The sequence below is a fragment of the Coloeus monedula genome (genome assembly GCF_965178545.1).
Source record: "Coloeus monedula genome assembly, chromosome: 5".
NCBI classification, from domain to species: domain Eukaryota; kingdom Metazoa; phylum Chordata; class Aves; order Passeriformes; family Corvidae; genus Coloeus; species Coloeus monedula.
The window spans coordinates 32,710,718-32,732,400 of record NC_138785.1 but is presented as its reverse complement, the minus strand read 5'-3'; the positions used below and the strand labels follow the sequence as shown (position 1 = coordinate 32,732,400).

General features: G+C 40.2%; 1 protein-coding gene across 1 annotated transcript in view; it reads left to right on the top strand.

Moving 5' to 3' along the window:
• TET2 (tet methylcytosine dioxygenase 2) overlaps positions 1-16,671 on the top strand; it is a 68,375-nt gene extending 51,704 nt beyond the window's left edge. The window contains exons 3-10 of the mRNA XM_082281376.1: positions 1,243-1,333; positions 4,790-4,883; positions 5,998-6,206; positions 7,026-7,176; positions 9,342-9,431; positions 11,953-12,090; positions 13,424-13,781; positions 14,995-16,671. Coding sequence (XP_082137502.1) covers positions 1,243-1,333; positions 4,790-4,883; positions 5,998-6,206; positions 7,026-7,176; positions 9,342-9,431; positions 11,953-12,090; positions 13,424-13,781; positions 14,995-16,409 — 2,546 coding nt within the window. The 3' untranslated portion in view covers positions 16,410-16,671. The remainder of the gene's footprint in view (positions 1-1,242; positions 1,334-4,789; positions 4,884-5,997; positions 6,207-7,025; positions 7,177-9,341; positions 9,432-11,952; positions 12,091-13,423; positions 13,782-14,994) is intronic.
• The last annotated feature ends 5,012 nt before the right edge of the window (positions 16,672-21,683 follow it).

Below are 21,683 nucleotides of genomic sequence, written 5' to 3'. Positions count from 1 at the left end.
AGATGATCTGTGGGAACAAAATCAGGAAGTAGTGTATTTCTGGAGCTCCCAGGAAGAACACTGGAAGTCAATTCCTTGTTTTATAAGAAACAACCTTCAAAATGTAGGTTTTTTTGAAAACACAGTTGTTATTTGTTGGGGGTTTTTTATATTGTTTCTTCCATATAGTTAGCACAAGTTTTTCTAGCAGTCATTTCCTTACCCTCTTTTTTTTTTTTGTACTGAAACCACTAAGCAAACTTAAGAACTTATCCTCCATTTACATTTTAATTCTTCAGTCCTGGCAGACACTAGGAAATACAGGAGTATGAAACTTTCTCTGAAGAACCCAGTGCCACAGCATAATCTACAGGTTTATTGCTTTTTCTTATCAATATTGTCCTTAAGAAGATTAAATTAAGCCATTCCCCACTGACACGTTCAGATTTATGCCATGCCTTCATCATGCTTCCAGAGGCTGTCTGTCAAGAGCAGCACCACCTCATCCAGCCCTTGGAGTTAGCATGGCAGAAAGCATCCAGCACAGCTCCACCATCTCCTGAACCCAAGCAGGGCCTGGCCGTTTCTTTCACACCGCTGGAGCCAGCCTCCTGGAACCAAAGCAAACACACAGCATGTATTGTGACTGCTGATATGGTCCTACCTACACACAGAAAACCGAGGCCACATTCTTGGCATACAAGCATTTTGACCAGGCCTTGTGCACGATTTCTTTCAGCAAACTTGGGGTTTTGTTTCTCATTTCACAGTCTTTCTGTGGGTTGCAGGAATTCTCTGTGTAACCTCACTGGCCAGTTTTTCAAGCTGTAAGTTCCTGCACTGTAACATGTCTGCTGAAAAACAAGTACAGTACAGCTCCCTAACATCAATATTTACCACTGTTATCCCATTTATCCTCCTTTCTATATACTGGGAGAGGAGGAAGTGGAAGAAGGAGAAACAATTGTTTGCTGATAACAGGAAAACGCCAATTTGAATGTCAGTGTAGAGCCTGCGATGTGGAACAAGTGTTTGTGTTAGGGAAAGGCACACAGTCCCTATCATGGCTGTTTGCAGGATTAGCCATTGCTTTGCATGTTTCGTACAAACTGTGTGGGCAAATACCTTAGACATAAGTGTTTGAAAACTGACCCCAGGCCCATACAGCAGTCTTCCAACAAGCTAGATGTAAGCTTTGCAATGTGACATTTTACATGAAAGAATTAAGCTTCAAAGTAATAACCTTTATTTTGTTTTAAACAGAGCAAATTATTGAAAAAGATGAAGGTCCTTTCTATACCCACCTAGGAGCCGGTCCTAATGTGGCAGCTATTAGAGAAATCATGGAAGAAAGGTAATTAGTCCAAAGGCACAGAGCAGATTAACGTTTATCCTTTTGTGGATGTCAGAATTTTTCCAGCTTTTGCACATAAAGAAATAAACAACTGCAAATCAAGTAATTACTTGTAGGCTTAGCTACTCCAGTGTTGCCAACATTACGCACCCTGCTATTCACCAGAGAGTCACAATATTTGACAGGGCTAATAGTCTGCTGGCTGGCACGGGCTGTGCCCTTGGAGACAGATGCCAGCAAACCCAAGCCGGAACAAGTTCTCACCAGCCTGCCAAGCAAGGCATCTGGCAGTGGCTGCAAAGGCAGGCATGGGGCTGGTGTTCCCTCTGGCTAGGAGAATGCCAGTGGAGAAGGAGGATGAAGAGCAGAATACTGAATTTCAACATTAGTTTCCTCTTGCCAAATTACCAACTATCTAAATCTAATTAATTCATGTCCAGAGGAATGCCACAAAATTGTTGGATGGGATTTCAGCCCAAGAATCAATAAGTAGTGTTGTGAGAAAACATTCCCCTGCCTTGGAGTACTGCACAAGCCCAGTCTTATCTTGATTGTGGACAATCCCTGTTATCATGTTGCATCCTGTGGCGTATTTATTACATCAACACCAACCAAAGCAGGAATTTTTAAAGGAACAGAACACATATATGATATGTGCTGTTTAAAAATATGTGTTAGCACAAACCCCACCAGCCTAAGACACATAAATTAAAAGCTGTCACAAAAGTGACTTCTGCACTGTGAATTCTGCATTACTTGTAGCCAATAATGACCAGATTTTTAGAGGTATCTGGGAATTCAGTTCCCCTCTGAACAAAGAAGCAAACAAAAAACTCTTTGGTTAAGTCAGATTCAGATGGGAATTTGATTTGTTAGTACCTTAAAAATCTGGACTCCAGAACAACACTGAAGCTCCAGCTAGTTGCAGGAGCAAAAGCAAGTGGGCATTGTTGCAGTGCTGGGTCTGAGCTAAGGAGCACCATTTCTTAGCACTGTTAGCTTGTGCTCATCACTGCACAGCCATGGGGCACTTAGAGCCTATTAAACCCTTCAGATTACCTCTAAGTCCTGAGGTCCTTTCTCTTTCTTAGTACCTCCTTCCCTGTGACTCTTGCCCCAATAATTTTCAGCTTTGAGAGCAGCTTGAGTGCATGTAAACTACATAAATCAGCTTCGTTCTGGGAAGGGAAAGTGAATGCTGACTCTCTGAAGAAATTCTTTACAATCTGTTATCTCCAGAGTTAATTGTTGAGGATTTACAAATAATAAATAAAAGAGGACAGTCATTCATGTTGTAATGTCAGTTATAGAGATGACTTTTTTTTTTTTACTTTGGAATGTAATTTTTCATTCTTAATATTGACCTTACCTTTTCTTTTTCTTTAATTTAATTTCATTTCATGTTGGCAGAAGGAAATAATGAGAGATCATAGGTAACATGCAACTACTCAGCCAGGTTCAGCAGAGTATAGGGCAGCTACTTGAACAATACCTAGTGTTAAACTGTATGGTATGAACTGTGAAATTCTCTGACCGAAGAACTCCAGAACTCATTAGCTAATTTTGTATCCCTAAGTAAAGAAACCCAAACCCTTCACTACAAAGATACTCTCAAGCATACATATGCAGCTGGTGACATTAATCACAACTGAAGTGCTTTTAACCTGGCTTGCCATGAATATGGATTGACTTTTAAGGTATCAGCACTGCTAAAGAAGCCAGGATTTGGATTTAGACTTACAATTAATATTTTAGCTATACCAGAACTAATTTCTTGCAGAATCCACACCGGATACAGACATTTTCCCTCTTCCTTCTCCCAATTCCTACTTCATGTTCAGTGAGTTTTGCTCCAGTTTTAAAGCCAATCAGCTTTGGCTTGAAAACAAGCATGACAAACATCAGGCACAAATTCCATTCTGACAGTTGAAAAAATTTGAGACAAAGTCCATTTCATTTCCAGTGTGTAATGTACAACATATTTCTATAGAGGCATCCGCACAGTTGTCCTGCAATCCAGATTAGAAAACTGATAGAAAATGTTAAGATTTAAAAATGGGGTTTTTTATGTGGTTAATTAAGGAAACAAATAAATACTAACATCTAAGCCTAAGCAGGAAAAAGTGACCTAACAGTTGCCTGCAGAATATGTGTAGTACAACTTGATTTTGTTTGTATAATTTCCTGTGACACTGAAACTTCACAATGAGATCACATCTAAAAATAAGCATTTTTCACTTCCTTTACAGGACAAAAGTTTAAACACAGATACCAGCCCTAAAATATGTCACCAAGATTTTAGTGCAAAAACAAGAGGGAAAAAGGTCAAAAGTTCTTAAGGCATCACTAAATGGCTGCATAAAAGGAACATACCTTGACTGCTCTGTAGGTAAAGGCAAAGAACAAGGAGAATGATTTAGTCAGTCCCCACACTTGGCTATTAAAAGTTAACACCAATGAGAGTGGCAGAATTCCAGAAATGGTGATGGAAGTGCAGTTTGCCCAGTGCCCAAGGAGCAGGCGAGCGGCCAGGGCAGCTCAGTCTGTAACACTGCAGCCACTGTCGTTTCTGCCCCTGTCCTCCCCTGAGCCCTGGTGTGCTCCCGGGCTCAGCAGGTGGGCAATCCCAGAGAAATGCCTGGAAATGGCTCAACAGATCCAGCACTTTCTACTGATTCAAGATTTGCTTCATATGGCATTTGCCACATATTTCCACCTGGAAAGTGGATCCTCTTTGCTCTGGCAACAGCACTGCTTGCACATGGGCTAGAGTCTGCCTTGAGAGTGTAATCCCCTGGATTAAATGCTTCAGCACGAGCTCAGCTTGCCCACCTTGGCCGCAAAAAGCCACACAAATGGCATTATTGGAGGGCACCTTGTGTTCTTAACTGGAGTATTGAAGTCGAAGTAAATAAGTAACAATTTATGAGTGGATGATAAAGGAAAAAAAAAAGATAAGATGCAAATTAATCCTGACTTAACTGATTCACACTGCCTAAGCCAGAAACAAGCACAGAAAATTAATAGAGTGACTGTTACATGCCAGTTGTTCCATGACAACTTAATTATGTACATTTCAGAGAAACAATTTCAACCCAGAAATTAAAAAAAAAAAAATTCTTCAACAAAATAAAGAGACTTCTTTTTTTTTGAAAAGTCCGCTTTTCAAAATGTCATCTGTAACAAATGCTCTAAAGGCATGGTTAAAATGTTTGGTAATATTAATGTGGTATTGATAATTTTTACCCATCTGGGATGTATTAAAGACATTTGCCTCTCTTAATATATCATTCCACCACTGTAATAAAATCATCAAGATAAACCACATTGCACATCTTTCCCTGTAATTCATAGCATTTATTTTTCTAAGATAAGACTGGGAAATGTGCTCCATCTTTTCAGTGTTCACAAAGAACCAAATGAATCTGCTATTTGTGTATTTTTGTTTTGTTTAAGATTTGGACAGAAGGGTAAAGCTATAAGGATTGAGAGGGTTGTCTACACTGGGAAAGAAGGCAAAAGTTCTCAAGGATGTCCAATTGCTAAATGGGTAAGTGATGTAAACAAATTAATCTAGTTCAGTATGATGGTTCATGTAGCTGACAGCAGTGACATGTCCTGTTAGCTGACACTAGGAAACTTAAAACAGCTCAACAGCAGCAGTAATATGGGGTGCCTGTAGCCTGCTCCCACCCATCTCTCACTCCATTTACTTGTTGCACAGAGAATAGCAAGAATAAAATTTGATTTAAAGGTACAAAACCTAAGAAGAAAGGCATGTTTGCTTAGATTTAAGTTTCACACCACCTGACATTTTTGTTGCTGTTTAATTTCAGCCTACAAATAAGTCCAGTGCACCACTGGGATATCTTTAAAATACCCTCCCAGTTTGAGAGAAGTGTTAGGACACCCTCTTAGCAAACACTTTGGAACAAATTGCTGAGTGGTTTGGATTGCTGGAGGAAGACAGGATGAGGAAAAACTAATACATTATTACAGTGTTTATGCATGCCAGACTGCATCCTTTTAAAGAAATGCTTGGCAGAGCTTATGCTACTGGAAGGACACTTTTATTTGAAAAACATCTACTGCTTTCCTCTCAACACTGTAATGTTTGTATGTAATAACAGCAGGTCACAAAACTGTGAAGCTGGTTATGAGTATAGCTGCTTAAGTTTGGAAGGAAAGGGGAAAAAGCTCCCAATGTCCAGTTATTTAGTCCCTTCCTTACTACCTGCCTTTCCCTGCATGCTTCCTGCTCTAAGACAGGCGTCCACTACCCAACTCTGTGCAGGGAGACGCCTCATTGCTCACTTCCTCTTGCTCACCAATCAATCTGGACCACAACCGTAACACAGATTCAGGAAAGGATCCCTGCTGAATCTGAGCATGGAGGATACTTTTACAAAGCTGGTTTCCACCACCATGGCTGTCCATGCCATCAGTCAACCTCTTAGAGTCAGCTTCATTAAACACAAAGGGTAGCCCTGCCGTATCACAGTGAGAAAAACAGACTGAATTGCCAGAAACAAAGAGGAGGATACAAGTAGAAGTAACCTCCCCACACGCACAGTAATGCTGAGGTTTCCTATTCTCTTGCTCTTCACATTAAGAAATGCATTGTTTGTGTTGGGGCTCTGGGGTGTGTGTTGCTGTACATGTAGGTAGTCCGCAGAAGCAGTCAGGAGGAGAAGCTGCTCTGCTTGGTGCGCGAACGAGCGGGACACACATGTGAGACGGCCGTCATCGTGATTCTCATCCTGGTCTGGGAGGGAATCCCAACCAGCCTGGCTGATAAGCTCTACTCTGAACTCACCGACACCCTGAGGAAGTATGGCACGCTCACGAACCGGCGCTGCGCCCTGAACGAAGAGTAAGTGGAGAAAAGGCTGTGCTCACCAAACCTGCAGCCCTGTCTTCAGCCTTAGACCCAGCACCTCTGCTCTGCTCATGCTGTTATCCTGAAACATCTACAACCTTCCCAGCTATTTCAGGTGGTTTGAAAACCCACAAACCTTGCAGGAAACCCAACGTAAACACTCTTACAAATAAGGAAAAACACTTTCTCAGAGTTGTGAAGCATCTCAATGTATTTAAAAGAAGAGATCTCAGCAGGCGCCAGGATAGCTGATACCTCAACCTTGAAATAAAAGCTGGGTGCACTAAATCATACTTGTGTAAGCTGACACTGACTAGCCTCAAACTAAAGAAATTGCACTATATCTTTTTCCCATGCCTTTCTGAAAGAAAAGAACATTAAGACCAAAATTACCACAGCTATCACTGTATGTTACTTGGCTTCATGGGTAGAGTCATATTTCAGGAATTATTGCTTAGTCCCTGTCAGAGGGCTCCCACATTCTTGCAGTACTGTCAGCACAAGCCTCTGAGGCACCATGAATATCAATACCTAACAAGGCACCACGCAATGTGCTCTGAGCTGAGCAAAGCTGGGTTTCTCACACAAGTGTAGAACCCCCAAAGACCCTACTTTGTAACCATGAAATTATTCACTCTGATAAATTCTTCTGTTACGATGTGTGTCTCCCCCTAGCATTTCTTCATTATTTACTGATGGAAGATAATCCACACCGCTGATTCTCTGGAGCACTGGCAGAACACCGATGCCTACTGCCAGAGCACCACAGGGGGACCTGCCTGCTGCTAACAGCTGTGTTCTCTTATCTTTTAGACGGACTTGTGCATGCCAAGGGCTGGACCCTGAAACTTGTGGTGCTTCATTTTCCTTTGGTTGCTCCTGGAGCATGTACTACAATGGTTGTAAGTTTGCCAGAAGCAAGATTCCAAGAAAGTTTAAGCTGATGGGAGATGACCCAAAAGAGGTTGGTGTCCATTTCTAAAATGAGCTTCATTTGCAAAGAAGTGTTTTCTGTCACTCTGTAAATAGAGATACAGTACAAAAGAGCAGGGCCTGAGGCCTCCCTGAGTGCTGTACATGTAGGGTAATTAAATAACTGCCAGTCAAAACCGATTGATTCCAGTCACTGAGCCAGCTGAATCGACTGTCCAAATTCTGACAGCTGGTAAAAGTCCTGAGACTTGAAACCATGTTTGCAGGCTTTCACAATTAGAGGAGAGGGCATGGCCTGAATAATTCTGGCTGTTATTAGGCCTGCAATTGAGCATTCCCCAGTGGCACAATGGAAGGTTTACCAGCTAATGGCACATAACACTGCAACTGAGAACCAGAGCAGACTGGTTCAATGGAGATAAACATGATGAAACTCTGAGATGACAATAGGAAGAAGAGGTTAGGAAGACTCATTCTACATACCGTCCTGCCCCACTGAATGTTTCCAGACTGGGCTCTGTGTTACAGCAAACTGGCAAATGTTTAAAATAAGCCAGAGTAATAAACATTGACCTTAGCCTGGACACAAGATAGCCTGAAGTTATGACTGCAATGATTCCTGGACACCTCCAGCAAGTCATGTGAAGCTCCAGTGGCCCAGTCTGCTTTCTGGCACGGACACGCAAATTTAGTCCCTTGCTTGTGTACTGGCACGTAAGACCACAGTTTCACTGTATTCTGGTGTCTTACTCAAATCCAAGCATTCCTCTCACATGATCAGAGAGACGAGTACTTCTCCATCCTGCAGTCTGTGCTGAAAAGAGTGCATCATCACTAACATACAGATTTTCCTGCCCACTGCTCTTCTACAGCACCAAGAACTGCAGAATAGCTCTCCTCCAAACATGCTGTGGCACAATGCCTTCTTTATCACAGCCTGCAGTCCTAAACTACCTACATTTCTAAGATGGATATCTGGCCAGAGCACACCAGGGCACTCTTCCAACTTGCATTCTTGCATTTACTTCCTACGGAGGCCAGATTTGGGCAGGAAAGAGGGTTTTACCCTCCAGTCTTGGTCCCAAAGTTGGGGTGAGCCAAAGCATGCATCCAGACCAGGGGCTGGGTTCCATAGCATAGATACAGTTTATAGACTGCACAAACAGAATTCTCACCGACAGAACTAGAAGCTGCACTAACAAATGCTAACCTACAGGCCATACCAAAGCTCCACATTCTGGCAGCAGCCACAAGGTCACAGCAAGATATTTTTGACAATTTCATGTCAAACCAAACTAGGATATTGCCCTGTAGTATGGGATACAAACTTTAAACACACCAAATACATACCTCTCTGAAACCTGTTTTTTCACAGCTCTTCACATCTTCCAAAAATACAAAAACTCCTAAAAATGAGTACACCACTCCAGTATGCCACTGTCCTTTATGCACTTAAAATTAAAGATAAGGGCCTTATATAAGCGAGGTTTTGAATTTAGGATTCTCATCCATAGAGGATGGGGAACAACTCTGGAGTATGTTATTGCATTATTTTTAAAGAGTGCTTTATTTTGAGAGCATACAATTCAAAGAAAAAATGAGCTATGGTAATTCCCACCTCCGTATCTCCAGTTACTAGACACATCCATGATTATTCTGCATTGCTTAAGGATTGGGAACTTTTTGAAGGCTGCAATATTTAAATATTTTTAAATTGCTGCATGTAAAAATGTCTCAGTATGTCAAAGTCTTGTCATTGCAATGTGCAAAACCCTTAAAATTAGCCAGATTTACTTGATGGACCATTCTGATGTTATTTCTCTCAAGCTATCTGAAGATAATTATTTTCCCAAAACTCCAAAAAGGAAAATAATGAGGATTATCACACTTAGATCTAAAACATATCCATGTTGAAGAATGCGATTTATCTTAATATAAAACAAATTACAAGAATAATACATGACGTCCTATTGAAGGTATCCCACTACACTGCTGTAACTGCTCCATTCCTTTAAAGGCCTTGGAACAATAAAATTAAAAGGAGATTCACAACAGTTACTGTCTAAACACCAATGATATTGGTTTATGCCTTTCCACAACTATCAGTGTGAACATAATTGTGTAAAGACCCTAACTTGCTGGATCCCAGATGTACAGCATGGAAATGTCATTAAACCCTGTTTCATCTTCTAACAGGAAGAAAAACTAGAATCCAATCTGCAGAATCTGTCAACCCTGATGGCACCTACCTACAAGAAGCTTGCACCTGATGCATATAACAACCAGGTATGATGGGGGAAAAAAGGAATATGAGCAGTCATGGAAATAACCTGATTTTTAACACACTTCCCAATGCTTCAGCCTTGCACCAAAACATTATATACATCTTGTGCCAACATTTCTTGGACATCAGCATGAAGATAAATAGAAATGAATGATTACACTTAAAATTCTCTCACAAGTAAAACTAGCAGGATTTGGTCCACTAAATAGAACTCATCTTTTCACCTACATCAACACAATGAAATTATTTCACTTTTCAGCTCTAAAATACAAATTTCTTGATTTAGCCTGACTTACCAGCCAAACCAGCAAAGCTGCCATGAATCTGGTGAGATTGGCAACAGTTTGCACTCAAGCCCTGAAGCCACAGTTTCAGTTCTGCTCTCTCAAGCAGCAGATGAATTTAGTTTTCACCAAAATAGCCTTTATAAAAATGCTTTCAGAGTGAAGTTTTATATTTGAACACACTCATCCCTGCATAGGCACACAAGTGCCTGCATCAACCTTCTTGCATGAGGGGACCGTGTGCGCCTGTTTTCCGTGGATCGGTGTTCTCAGACACCAGCACGTTCAGAGCTCTGATGAGGTTCCCAGTGTGACTGCAGCTCAACATTTCATTACAAAATGTCTTTCAGACAGTTACACCAAAATTTGACACCACACCACCTGCAAACATGTAACTGTTGGCCTTCATTCTCATTGCTCAGGTTTACTACTGTTAGGAACGTTCACAGAACTTACAGGCCCCAAACTTTGAGCATCTACTGCAAACTGGGACATCATCCTGCTTTCCTGTTGACAGCCTTGTACAACCAGCACAAGACAGATTTTCAGCTTTAACAGAAACAGTAAACAAACACAAAACTGTCCATTATTATCTGCTGTAAAATTTACTCCTTTACTGCATTTTTAGTAGCGGCAAGACAGGGTAAGCAGGCTCAGTGCAGACTTACCCAGTTTCACTTACCTGATCAGATAATGTCTGGAGATTCATTATGGAGAAAACTGTGGCTGTGTGCCCACTAGCTGTGGTTATCTGTCCAAATATCTGAGAGACATTCTGCAAGAGAAAAAGGGAAGAGGAAGAAAAAAAAATAAGGTGGGGAACAATAAAATGTTTCTTTGCTTGGGCTTCTTTTCTTTTCCCACAAAAATTCACTAAAGAACTTTTCTCCAAGTAAGGTGTGGTTCTTCTACCCAACGTTTGTTGAAAATACATGCTTTTACAAGCTTCAATTTTTACCTTATGGAATAAGGCATGTGTACAGCTTGACCTATTTCAGGAGGTTCATGTAGACCTTGTATTTGTGGGGAAACTGTACTCGAGCTACTGTCAGTGGCCTTAAAGAGAGATGATTGAGTCCTAATTTGTATGATATTATAAAAGGTTCTAAAACCAAAAAAGCCCTAAAACCAAATTTCAAATTCCCAGATTTATTCTAATCCAAATCTGGACCACTTCTGGATTACAATCAAGAATCGGAAAGGATCTGTTTTCCCAACTGGACCAAATGGAACATCTTAGAGAGCAGCTGCACCAGTATAGTTTGATCAGATAATTATAGTCTGGCTAACATTTCAGACCACTCACATTTAATTCCAATGAAGTTTAGACAGTTTCTGTTCTGCTTTTATTTTCAGATTCCAGGGAAATAAATAGTCCAGATTTGAAAAATAAATGTCTGTGAGCAAACTAGACATATTTTTAGTGGTTTTGAATGAAGACTTGGCAAAGCTTCTAATTTGACCTTAACTTAAAAAGGGATCCATTAAGTTCCATTAAGTGTAGATGTTCTGTGCATTCATTTGAAAGGTTCAGGAATTTCAGCAAAGCATTTTATAAATGTGGTTTCATTTTTAATTTTCTAAATATAACATGAAACTATCGTTTTTCTAAGGATTTATCTTCCATTACAAAATCCTTACTTGTAAGGTCTATTGTTGCATTATGAATTCTTTGTAAAGCTCCTTAATAATGACTGCATGGGTACAAAGCACTGTCTTGACTGAATTCTCTCTCTTTTCAGTCAGGGGTTAGATTTGACTTAAACTAATGAAATACATGTTTAGGATGCCAAAATATTACAAATATAAAAGCAAATTATTATTTTTCATTAAGTCATTCTGAAGTCAGTTTTCTAAAGCCATTTTCCCTTAATAGCTTGGTATACTTCCAGTCTACACAAACATATCACTCTCACAGTGCCAGTCACGGAAACCATGCACTGCATTTGTCATGTAAAAACACAAACCCCCGGCAGAAAATCAGGAGTAATACACAAGGAAAAGTATTATTGGCTAATTTCACAATCACACCAGAGAAAGAAGGTACCAGGGAACAAAGAAGCGAGGAATGAAGCATGGATACAAAATGGCCATTGAACTGCTGTAGTTTTATTTGCTTTCAAGATGTGTTTGTTGTCACCTCCAAGATGTGAGGGAGACCTGCCCGTTGTCACAGCAGAGCATTCCTTGTGCACTCGGTGTCCTGGAGCACCCAGTGAAACCTGTCCTGTCTCTCCAGATCGAGTACGAACACAGAGCCCCCGAATGTCGCCTGGGGTTGAAGGAAGGTCGCCCATTCTCAGGGGTCACTGCCTGCCTTGACTTCTGTGCTCATGCTCACAGAGACTTGCACAATATGCAGAACGGGAGTACTCTGGTAAGTCTGGGATGTGTAACAGCCTCCTCACTCCAGCACTCAGCTCATGGCTTTGATTCATTATCTCCTCTCTGTTTAAAGTTATACTGCATAATGCAGATTAGTAAAAAAAAAAATTAGGCAGTAACTGAGCTAACTTATTACCCCCTACACATTTTTCTTTCAAATGAATGAGCTTACAGTGTATTAAAGAACATTTTAATGCAGAACTGGTAAAAGAAGGAGTGTGGAGACAATGGAAAGAAGGTCCCAGCAGAGCTGAAATGCCTATTTCAGTGTTCCTGGCACAAACCAGTTTATATTTATCCTCTTGAAACACTTTTTTTTTTCCTAACAACTTTGGAGACTATCTTCTAATAAAATAAATTCTTTCTGAGACAGTTTTGGAAATTTTGGATTTTGTTCCTGTTTGGGATGAGCAGAAAGTCTGCAAGTACACGCACCCTTTACTCTCCTCAGTTCTGATTTCTGGCATGTACTGCAGAAGCTTGGTAGAAGATACTAGAAAAGGAAGCTGGTTTTCAATGTGTATTGGATTATTTCCGTGACAAAACAGTTGGGGCAAACATGAGAAAGAATACTCTCCAGTTATGAAAAATCATCGTGGCTGTAGTTTGAAGTAGCTCCCTAGATTCACAGCTCTTATTACAACCAAAGAGAGTATCTGCCCTTTTAATTCCAACTAAATGTTTCCAGGGTCTGACTTAATTCACAAGTTAATCACCACCAGTACAACGTATATTTCCAGCTGAGGTTTTTTCCCCAAAGTTGGGACAACAATATATCTCTATTGGCATCTTTTTCCACAAAGATCCTCCTAATACCTGTTCTAGCTGGAACTAACACAAGCCTGCTGCATAACAACAGTAACTTCCCTAAATCTTGTTATTAACATTACTGTGACACTGTAATGTTATTACACTGTAAGGGAGTGTGAAATACAACACCAGTGTGTTGTATTGCACACTGTCTCTAATAAGTAGCTACCTCATGTATTGTAGTGAAAGACTTTTCAGGTGAGTACAAAGCCCCAGATTTTACTGCTTTATCTCTCTGGCCACTATACAGTGGATTGGAATTTATTTCACATGAGGGTAATCCCTAACTATACTGTTCATTTCAGCACAGGTAAAAGAAATAGGTATCTATACACCTTCTGTTTCTTTTAACAAAGTAATGGAAGAAATTACATTTGCAGGCTTGTTGTGGTACGCAAAAATTGCACAGAAACTCACCACTTACAAAGAGCTTGCCAGATGCCAGTGCTGACAGTGGCAGGACAAGGCACAATGCAGAGGTAGAGTTTCACATCTCTAATACACCTTTCTGACAGGTTTGCACACTGACTAGAGAAGACAATCGTGAAATTGGCCAAACACCAGAAGATGAGCAGCTCCATGTGCTCCCGTTATACAAAGTCTCTGATGTGGATGAGTTCGGAAGCACTGAGGGCCAGGAGGAGAAGAAGAGGAATGGCAGCATCCAGGTCCTTACCTCCTTTCGACGAAAAGTAAGGATGTTAGCAGAGCCTGTTAAGACCTGTCGGCAAAGGAAGCTAGAAGCAAAGAAAGCAGCTGCAGAAAAGCTTGCCTCCTTGGAGAATGGGTCTAGCAAAGAGAGAGAGAAGTCTGCTGCAGCACGCAACAAGCAAGGCACCTCTGAAGCAGCAGGTCATGCAAAGCAGCTGGCAGGTAAACACAGGAATCTGAGCAGGGTCAGCAGTGGTAAGCATCCTACAAATCAGGGCCAGTTATAAACAGACTCAAGAAAACAATTTTTTTCAGCCCAAGAATGTATTGAAGTAAAAAGGCAAGAGAATTCTTGAAAGTGAATATCAATATTATATAAATACTAGAGTGCCAAATTTGGTACAACTCCTGAGAAGAAAAAAAAAAGCTGCACTGAGAAATCCTTTACTGTTGGATAGTTAACACTTGTAGAAATCTAAAAGCAAACTCTGCTTGCCATTCAGTGTATTGTAAAGTATCTTTAAAAGACTAGTAGTGCTAGAAGCCATGAAGAGAAGTGTGTGGTGCTGCTGCCAAAGAAAGAATGACTTACACATCACTCAATCTGTTAAAGAGAACCTCCTAATTTGAGGAGATGCAAGTGTAACCTCTTTACCACTATTTATACTCTCTGCCTCAAGACCAAAAGCAAAGCAGGTTTTCCATAGTGGAGTTTATGGCAGTTCTCAGCAGCAGATTTGAGAGTCCTGAGCAAAGGAGTAATCAGAACTATTTTATTATTACAGCAGTTTTCAGAGAGGAAAAAAGGGATATCTCCAGGGCCACCCAGAAGGTCACTGAAATACCTATGAATAGAAGTCAGCTGTCCCATAACCCAGGCAAGGGTTGTGACCATTAAATGATGCCATTGCACTTTAATGAATGGTATTTTTGCTCTTATGTCGCCAATTGATTTCACTTATTACTGCGCTGTTCTATCAGTGAATGTTGGTTTTAACATACATTTCTTGGAGACAGTTCTGTTCATGTAGATGAAAAGAATTATTTATCCTTGGGGAAAAGAAAGTCACTTTGTGCACGGCTATTTGGGAGCACTTTGATGCTCCAGTTCATGGGCTACTTAAAAGATGATTCAACTCTTTGGATTTTGTGCATGTGACTCTGAACAGACTGCACTGTCCTCTTTTCCTCACTGCCACTAGCATCTGATCTCGTTGGATACATGCCAAAAAGGAAGAGTAGCCTTAGTATTTATTCAGCTTCTTAAAGGATGGTGTTTGAGATATGAGAAAGGGAGTGTCTGCTAATGAATCTACTTTTCTTATAAATTTCATATAAAGTATGTAATTTCTTGGGTGGTTGTTTGGTTTGGGGCCTTTTTTTTAAAGCCTGTTTGTTGTGTGGTTGTTTGTTTTTTTCCTTTTTACATCTACAGATCTTTTACGTCTTTCAGGACCAGCCACACAACAACAGCAGCAGCAGCAGCAACATCCACAGCGCACTCTCCCTAACAACCCTCAGTCAAATCCCATTAACTCTTACTCGGGTTCAGGTTCTGCAAATCTCTATGGAAGGTTGCCTAATCCAGCCAATGCTTATCCAAACTCTTCGTACACTTCAGATCCATATGGAGGGTCCAATCCCATGAACCTCTATACAACCTCATCACAGTCTGTGGGGTCCTATTTGAATTCTTCCAGTCCCATGAACCCTTATTCAGGGTCTTTAAGTCAAAATAACCAATATCCCCCCTACCAATGCAATGGAAACATAGCTATGGACAACTGCCCCTCTTACTTGGGCTCCTACCCTTCCCAGCATCAGCACATGGACTTGTATAGTTGCCAGAGCCAAGACCATATGTCTAAACTCAGTCTACCACCCATTCAAACATTATACCAGCATAGGTTTGGGAATAATCAGAGTTTTGGTCCCAAGTACTTGAATTATGGAAACCAAAATATGCCAGTAGACTCCTTCAGTAACTGCACCATTAGACCAAATTTACACCACCTAGGGCCATTTTCCTCTTACTCCACCCATGATGCCAATGGCCATTTTATGGAGGTTGCCTCAAGGTTAAAATCTAATCTGAGTAATCCAAGCATGGATTATGCCTCCATGAGTAAAACAAATGAACATCATCACATGCAACCCCCTCCACATTTACCACATGACTACCATTCTGCTCCAAGTATGTTTAGTGGTCTTCCTAATTCACTGCATCTCCAGAATAAGGATAACGAAATGATTTCACATGCAGTTAATGGTTTGTCTAACATGCTTCCAGGTCAAAACCATGACAGGACTACTCCCCAGGGTGGTTTAGATAAAACTGATGTGCTGAATCCAGAAAAAGCAGAGGATCCCGATGAAGTCTGGTCAGATAGTGAGCAGAACTTTCTGGATCCAGAAATTGGAGGAGTGGCAGTTGCTCCATCTCATGGGTCAATTCTCATAGAGTGTGCAAAACGTGAGCTCCATGCAACGACTCCCTTAAAAAATCCCAACAGGAACCATCCCACCAGAATATCCCTTGTATTTTACCAGCACAAGAGCATGAATGAGCCAAAACATGGTCTGGCTCTGTGGGAGGCAAAGATGGCTGAGAAGGCAAGAGAGAAAGAAGAGGAATGCGAGAAGTACGGCCCAGACTATGTGCCTCAGAAATCCTACGGCAAAAAAGCCAAGCGGGAGCCTGCGGAGCCCCACGAGCCCTCTGAGCCAACGTACGTGCGCTTCATCAAGTCCCTGGCACAAAGGACACTGTCGGTCACCACGGACTCCACAGTAACCACATCTCCATATGCCTTTACACGGGTTACAGGGCCTTACAACCGATATATCTGACTTCACACCTTGGTTGGTTACCTCATTTGAAACAACACCTTGTCACTAGGGTAGTAGTGCTTTAGATTTCGGGGAAGGCAAGGATGGAGAAGGAAACGGAACTCATCAGTGGAAAAAGCCTCGGCACACCAGCAAAAAGAGGTAAATCTCACTAGAGCACTTGTTTTCCATGGATTTTGAAGTGGTCACAGATAGCATGTAGGAAACAAGACCAAAGCATCCTATGCAAAAAAAAAAAAAAAAAAAAAAAAAAAAAAGAAAAGGAAAGGAAAGGAAAGGGGAAAAAAAAAAAGAGAACACAACAAAAAAGTGTTTCACAATTTACATTGGAAAACACTGGCTGTATTACTGAAAGAGATAATCTGCAAACGGATTTTTTTTTTCTTACAGTTTTGCACATCTGTGGCCACTTTTAATGTCATCAAGTTTGCATAGTCATGGAACAGGAGCAAAAGAAAACCCTAAAAAATAATACTGTAGTATTACAACTGCAGGAATCTTAAAATAACATCTGGTGCTGAATCTATGATGTACTGAAATACTGGAATTATGGCTTTTTAACATGCAGTTTTTACTGTAATCTTAATAGTCTTTTGATTTTATTTAACGAAGTAGATAAGTATAAAACAAATAGACAGCAAAACACTGAATTTGTTTGAAAATTCTAAAACCATGGTGCTATCTAAGAGAATGGTGTCTTTATTTTATCAGTTAAACAGTTAATGCCTTTATAACAAAATGTCAATGATGTAGTCAAATGTTCTTCGGCAACGGGGAGGACCTTTTCATTCATGTATGTATTGAAGTTACCTGGTGTTAAAATAAGCTTACTTTTTAACATATGGGAAGTACAAAGACCTCTGGATTTTGCTCATCCAGTCAAGTCCTAGAAAAGGACAATAAAATAGAGAGAAAGATATTTTTTTTTAAATAGTGTTTCAAAAGCACTTTGTCTACCTAAGCTTGGCAACTTGAACAATGCTAAGGTACTAAGACATTAAAAAAAAAAAAAAAAAAGAAGAGTTTACTTTGATTTTAAAATGCAAAGATAATTTTTTTAAACTAAAAAAGCTTTTAAATACTTTTGGTTTAGCCATGCATTAGCTAGTGGGCTACATATCCATTTTTAATACAGTCAGTTATGGTAAAAATGGGGCTTACTGGATATAAGGGAATACTTTAGTACACAAAACACATTTTTTCTGGTGCTCATCTCACACAGCTATACTGTAAACTGTTTTCTACAATTATTATGACAAGTTCATTGCTCAAATATGTACAGTTTTAAGGAGAGAATTTTATATTAACCACAGGTAATAATTAGCAGCATGCAGCAAACTACACCTAGTTAGCTTGGGCTTCTGCTGTTTCTCGAGATCTGTGCGCTCCCACTGGAATGGCAGAACTGCTTTAGTGTTGATAATTATGTACATTGTGGTGCAAGTCCTTTCTCGGTGCAAGTGGCCTCTTTTCCAGGAAGACTGAGCAGACCGATGCCTACACAAGGTGAATGAAACAGGGTTAGTTCTGTGCGATTCCGTTGATTAAATAGAAAAAAAAAAAATAGGCAGCTGGCTTGCTGTGGTGGTTTTAAATCGTTAATTTCTATTAAAAAAAAAAAAGCAGGAGAGTTGTATAGTAAATTAAATTGTAAACAAAACTTTTTTTAACGCAATGCTTTAGTATTTTAGTACTGTAAAAATATTAAATCTATATATATTTGGGTTTTGAGCTGAATTCACATCATGGTGCTACTCAGCCTGCTACAAATATATCATAATGTGAGCTAAAATACATTAAAAGGTTTGAGTGATGTTCCTACTTGTCATATACCTCAACACTAGTTTGGCAATAGGATATTGAACTGAGTGTGAAAGTTTATATATTGTATAACATCTTTTTCCCCCAATAGCCTTTGAAAAAAAAACAAACAAAAAAAAAACCTAAACAAAAAAACTCTCAATACTTGACATTTTAGCAAGTATAACTTGAACTTCAACTTGTTTTTTTTCTTTTTTTTTTTTTTTTTTGGTTCTAAAAATTCAGGGATATTTCAGCTCATGTTCTCCTATGCCAACGTGTCACCTGTGTGTATGTAAAGCTGTTGTAGGTTAAATATATTATTCTTGGGGTTTTTTTGTTTTGTTGGTTTTTTTTTTTTCAGGGATTTAATGTTTTTCTTTTGAATCCCTTCTCTTACTTTTCTTGTACATGTATTGTGTAACTAAAACTAATTTTGTAAATTCGTTAGCTCTTTTTATTGTAACAGAAGTGTTTAAGAGATTTAGAATGTTTTGACTGTTTCAAATGAATAAACAAAAAGAAAGTAGAATGCACTGAGCTGATTAAAGGGAAAAATGTAAGGCAGGGGTTTGGCAAGTGACTGTTTGCTAGAGTTGTTCAAGTCACTCTCTAAATAAGGCTTCTTAGATACTGTAATGAATAAAATAAGATATAAAAAGGTACAGTCTGTACAAGGGCTTCCCTAAACATGCAAACCTCCATGTCCCAGCTATATTTTGTGCAATATACTGTAAGATTAAGTTTGGTCGAAAAAAATTCTATCCAACAGAATCACAACCTAACTCAAATCAAAGGAGGCCTTTGGGTTTAATGGTCAAATATTTATTATGGCAATTATGTTTTTTCTCAGTCTGTGACTTTACCCACTCATTGAAACAAAAGTTTCATCTTTAAAAAAAAAAAAAGATGGTTATATGTCAGATTAAGTAAATCATTATATATCTTCATCTTTTGGTGATTTTTTTTTTTAATCCTATATAATTCATGTAATCCATAGTAGATTTTTGGTTACTATGCCGTGCACCATCATTTGCCAAACTGCTGGCAGCAGGAGCAGGAAGCTTAGTTGGTGAATCAGTTTTGTATTGTAAATACCTGAGCTGTAATTTTTGGTGTACAGAACCCTGCCTCAGTTGGAACGAATGACAAAGCAGACAGAGTTGCTTGTATAGGATTATCAGGTTGACTATAGCCATACTTGAAGATGCTTCTGAGAGTTGTCAACTTTACTTGAATGAATTTTTCATCTTGATTGACGCACAGCAGTATAAAGTTCACTTCTAAAGCTAGTGGTTAACTTGTGTAGGAAACTTTAGCAGTTTGACACTAAGGTAATGAACTTCTGTGTGCATTTTCTATGCTTATGTTCTACTTTTTTTTTACTTTAGTTTCATTCATTTTCATGAGATGTTTGGTATGTCTATAAAAAGAATCTGAGGATGGTTATAAATACTGTAAGTATTGTAATGTAATGCAGGTTATTTGAAAGCTGTTTATTATTATATCATTCCTGATAACGCTGAGATGTGGGTGTTTTTAATAAAATTTATATTTATTTAATGCACTCTAAGTCTGTCTTGCAGAAACGTGTCTTTCCTTGTCATTTTTGCCAGCTGACAACAAAGCAGGCATCATGCTCAAACAAAGTACATCACTGGGGACTTCAAAACAGGAGGCCTAAGCATCACATTTACTCCTAGCTCTGCTTTGACTCCTACCTCTAACAGGCTGGGACACAGGCTGCTGAGCCCAGGCTACTGCTCCATAAAATCTGTGTTTACAGGGAAGGAGGGAGGTATTTCTATCGGGAGGAAGAGGCAGTAGAGCTTCACTGCTGGTTTTCCATTGGTGTTTGTGTACACAAATGAATCTGGCATATTCACTGTTCCAGTGGCCTCACTGCTCAAGTAGCAGCCACAAATGCACACCTGGCAGAGGCAGAACAAGGGGGAGACTCTAAGCATTCATTGGTTTGTTTAGGGTATTTACCTGTACCTGGTTAAGCATTTTTCTACCTGATTTCAAATCACTCCCAAATGGTGGAATGCTGCAACAAATAGTATTGTGCCACAGGAGGGTTAGACTGGATGTCAGGAAAAATTTCATCACCCAGAGGGTTGTAAGCACTGGAAAAGGCTGTCCAGGGAAGTGGTTGAGCCACCATCCCCAGAGGTACTCAAAAGACCTGCACATGGGGCACCTGGGGACATGGTTTAGTGGTGGACTTGGCAGTGTAGGTTTACAGTTGGACTTAATGACCTTAAGTGTCTTTTCCAACCTAAACTATTCTGTGACCAAGAAAAAACCCAAAATTATAAAAGCTTAAAACCTCAGGTATAATCTAAATCACAAGCTCACAAGCTAGAGAAAAGCAGAAGCCGTAAGAAAGAGTGTCTGAATCAATACCAGGACATACGGTCTTGGAGGCATCAGACAAAAGCTTGTTCTGGTCCCTTTGTTTAATTTCAGGGGAAATCAGGACTGAATTCTGAAATAGCCTATTTGTGGGAAGAGACAGAAATTGCTCTCTCCACAGTTACAAAATGTTTCTGTGACAATTACAAGAATTCTCAAGTTTCCTTTATAAAGAGTCCGAGTTTGTTGTCAGTGCTGGTTACCCCATCCATCAACGCCACACACCTTGGAAAGCCCCCTGCTATGCACATTCAGATCACTCAGTGTCTTGGGAATGCAGTGATTTAATGCTCAGCAATCCATAACATTCCCCCCAGCTCTGCATGTATTCCCAGATGGGAATGTCTTGAGGCAGGGCAGCACCCTGCAGCAGCCAAGTGTTGCTCTTTGCTGTGCACAGGTGCACTTTCCTGCATTAGATGGCTGAACAGACTGATGCACAGGCTTAAACAGAGCTCTCGCACCCCTTTAGCCTTCCTCAGAAAAGAATCCTCAGAAAAGCCATTAATGAACTTTCCCATCGGCTGCCTTTCAGCATAATTTCTTCAGTGCACTTCCAGAGATCTCATTCCAGAGGCGCTGCTAACATGGGCACAATGCACTCGAGGCCAAGACCACAGAGAGGTCAAACCAGATCTGCCCACAGTGCTTCCCCCAGGAGCACAGGCTCTTCCCGAGACCTTGCTCCTGCGCCTTGGGGGGGCCGTGACAAGGCACCGCTCACCATCACTACCCAAATCACTGGCTGTAGCCCCCATACAGTAGTTACAACCAGGAATGCCCAGCTGAGCATCCATCTGCCTCACCTTTCTTCTTCACTTCCCTATCTATTCTGTCATTTCCCCCCTTTTGACGTCTCAGAGACAACAATACAGCTTTTTTATGGGAATGACTGAAAAGCCTGTGGTGACAAGCCAAACTAGGGTGAACAAACCCCAAGCAAGCAAAAATTAAGAGCAACAGGTGATGATGCTCAGAGATATGGAAAAGTATCCAACACAAAGAGGAGGAAAGGAAAAACACAACAGATTTCTCTTAAAGAGGCAAAGCACTTTA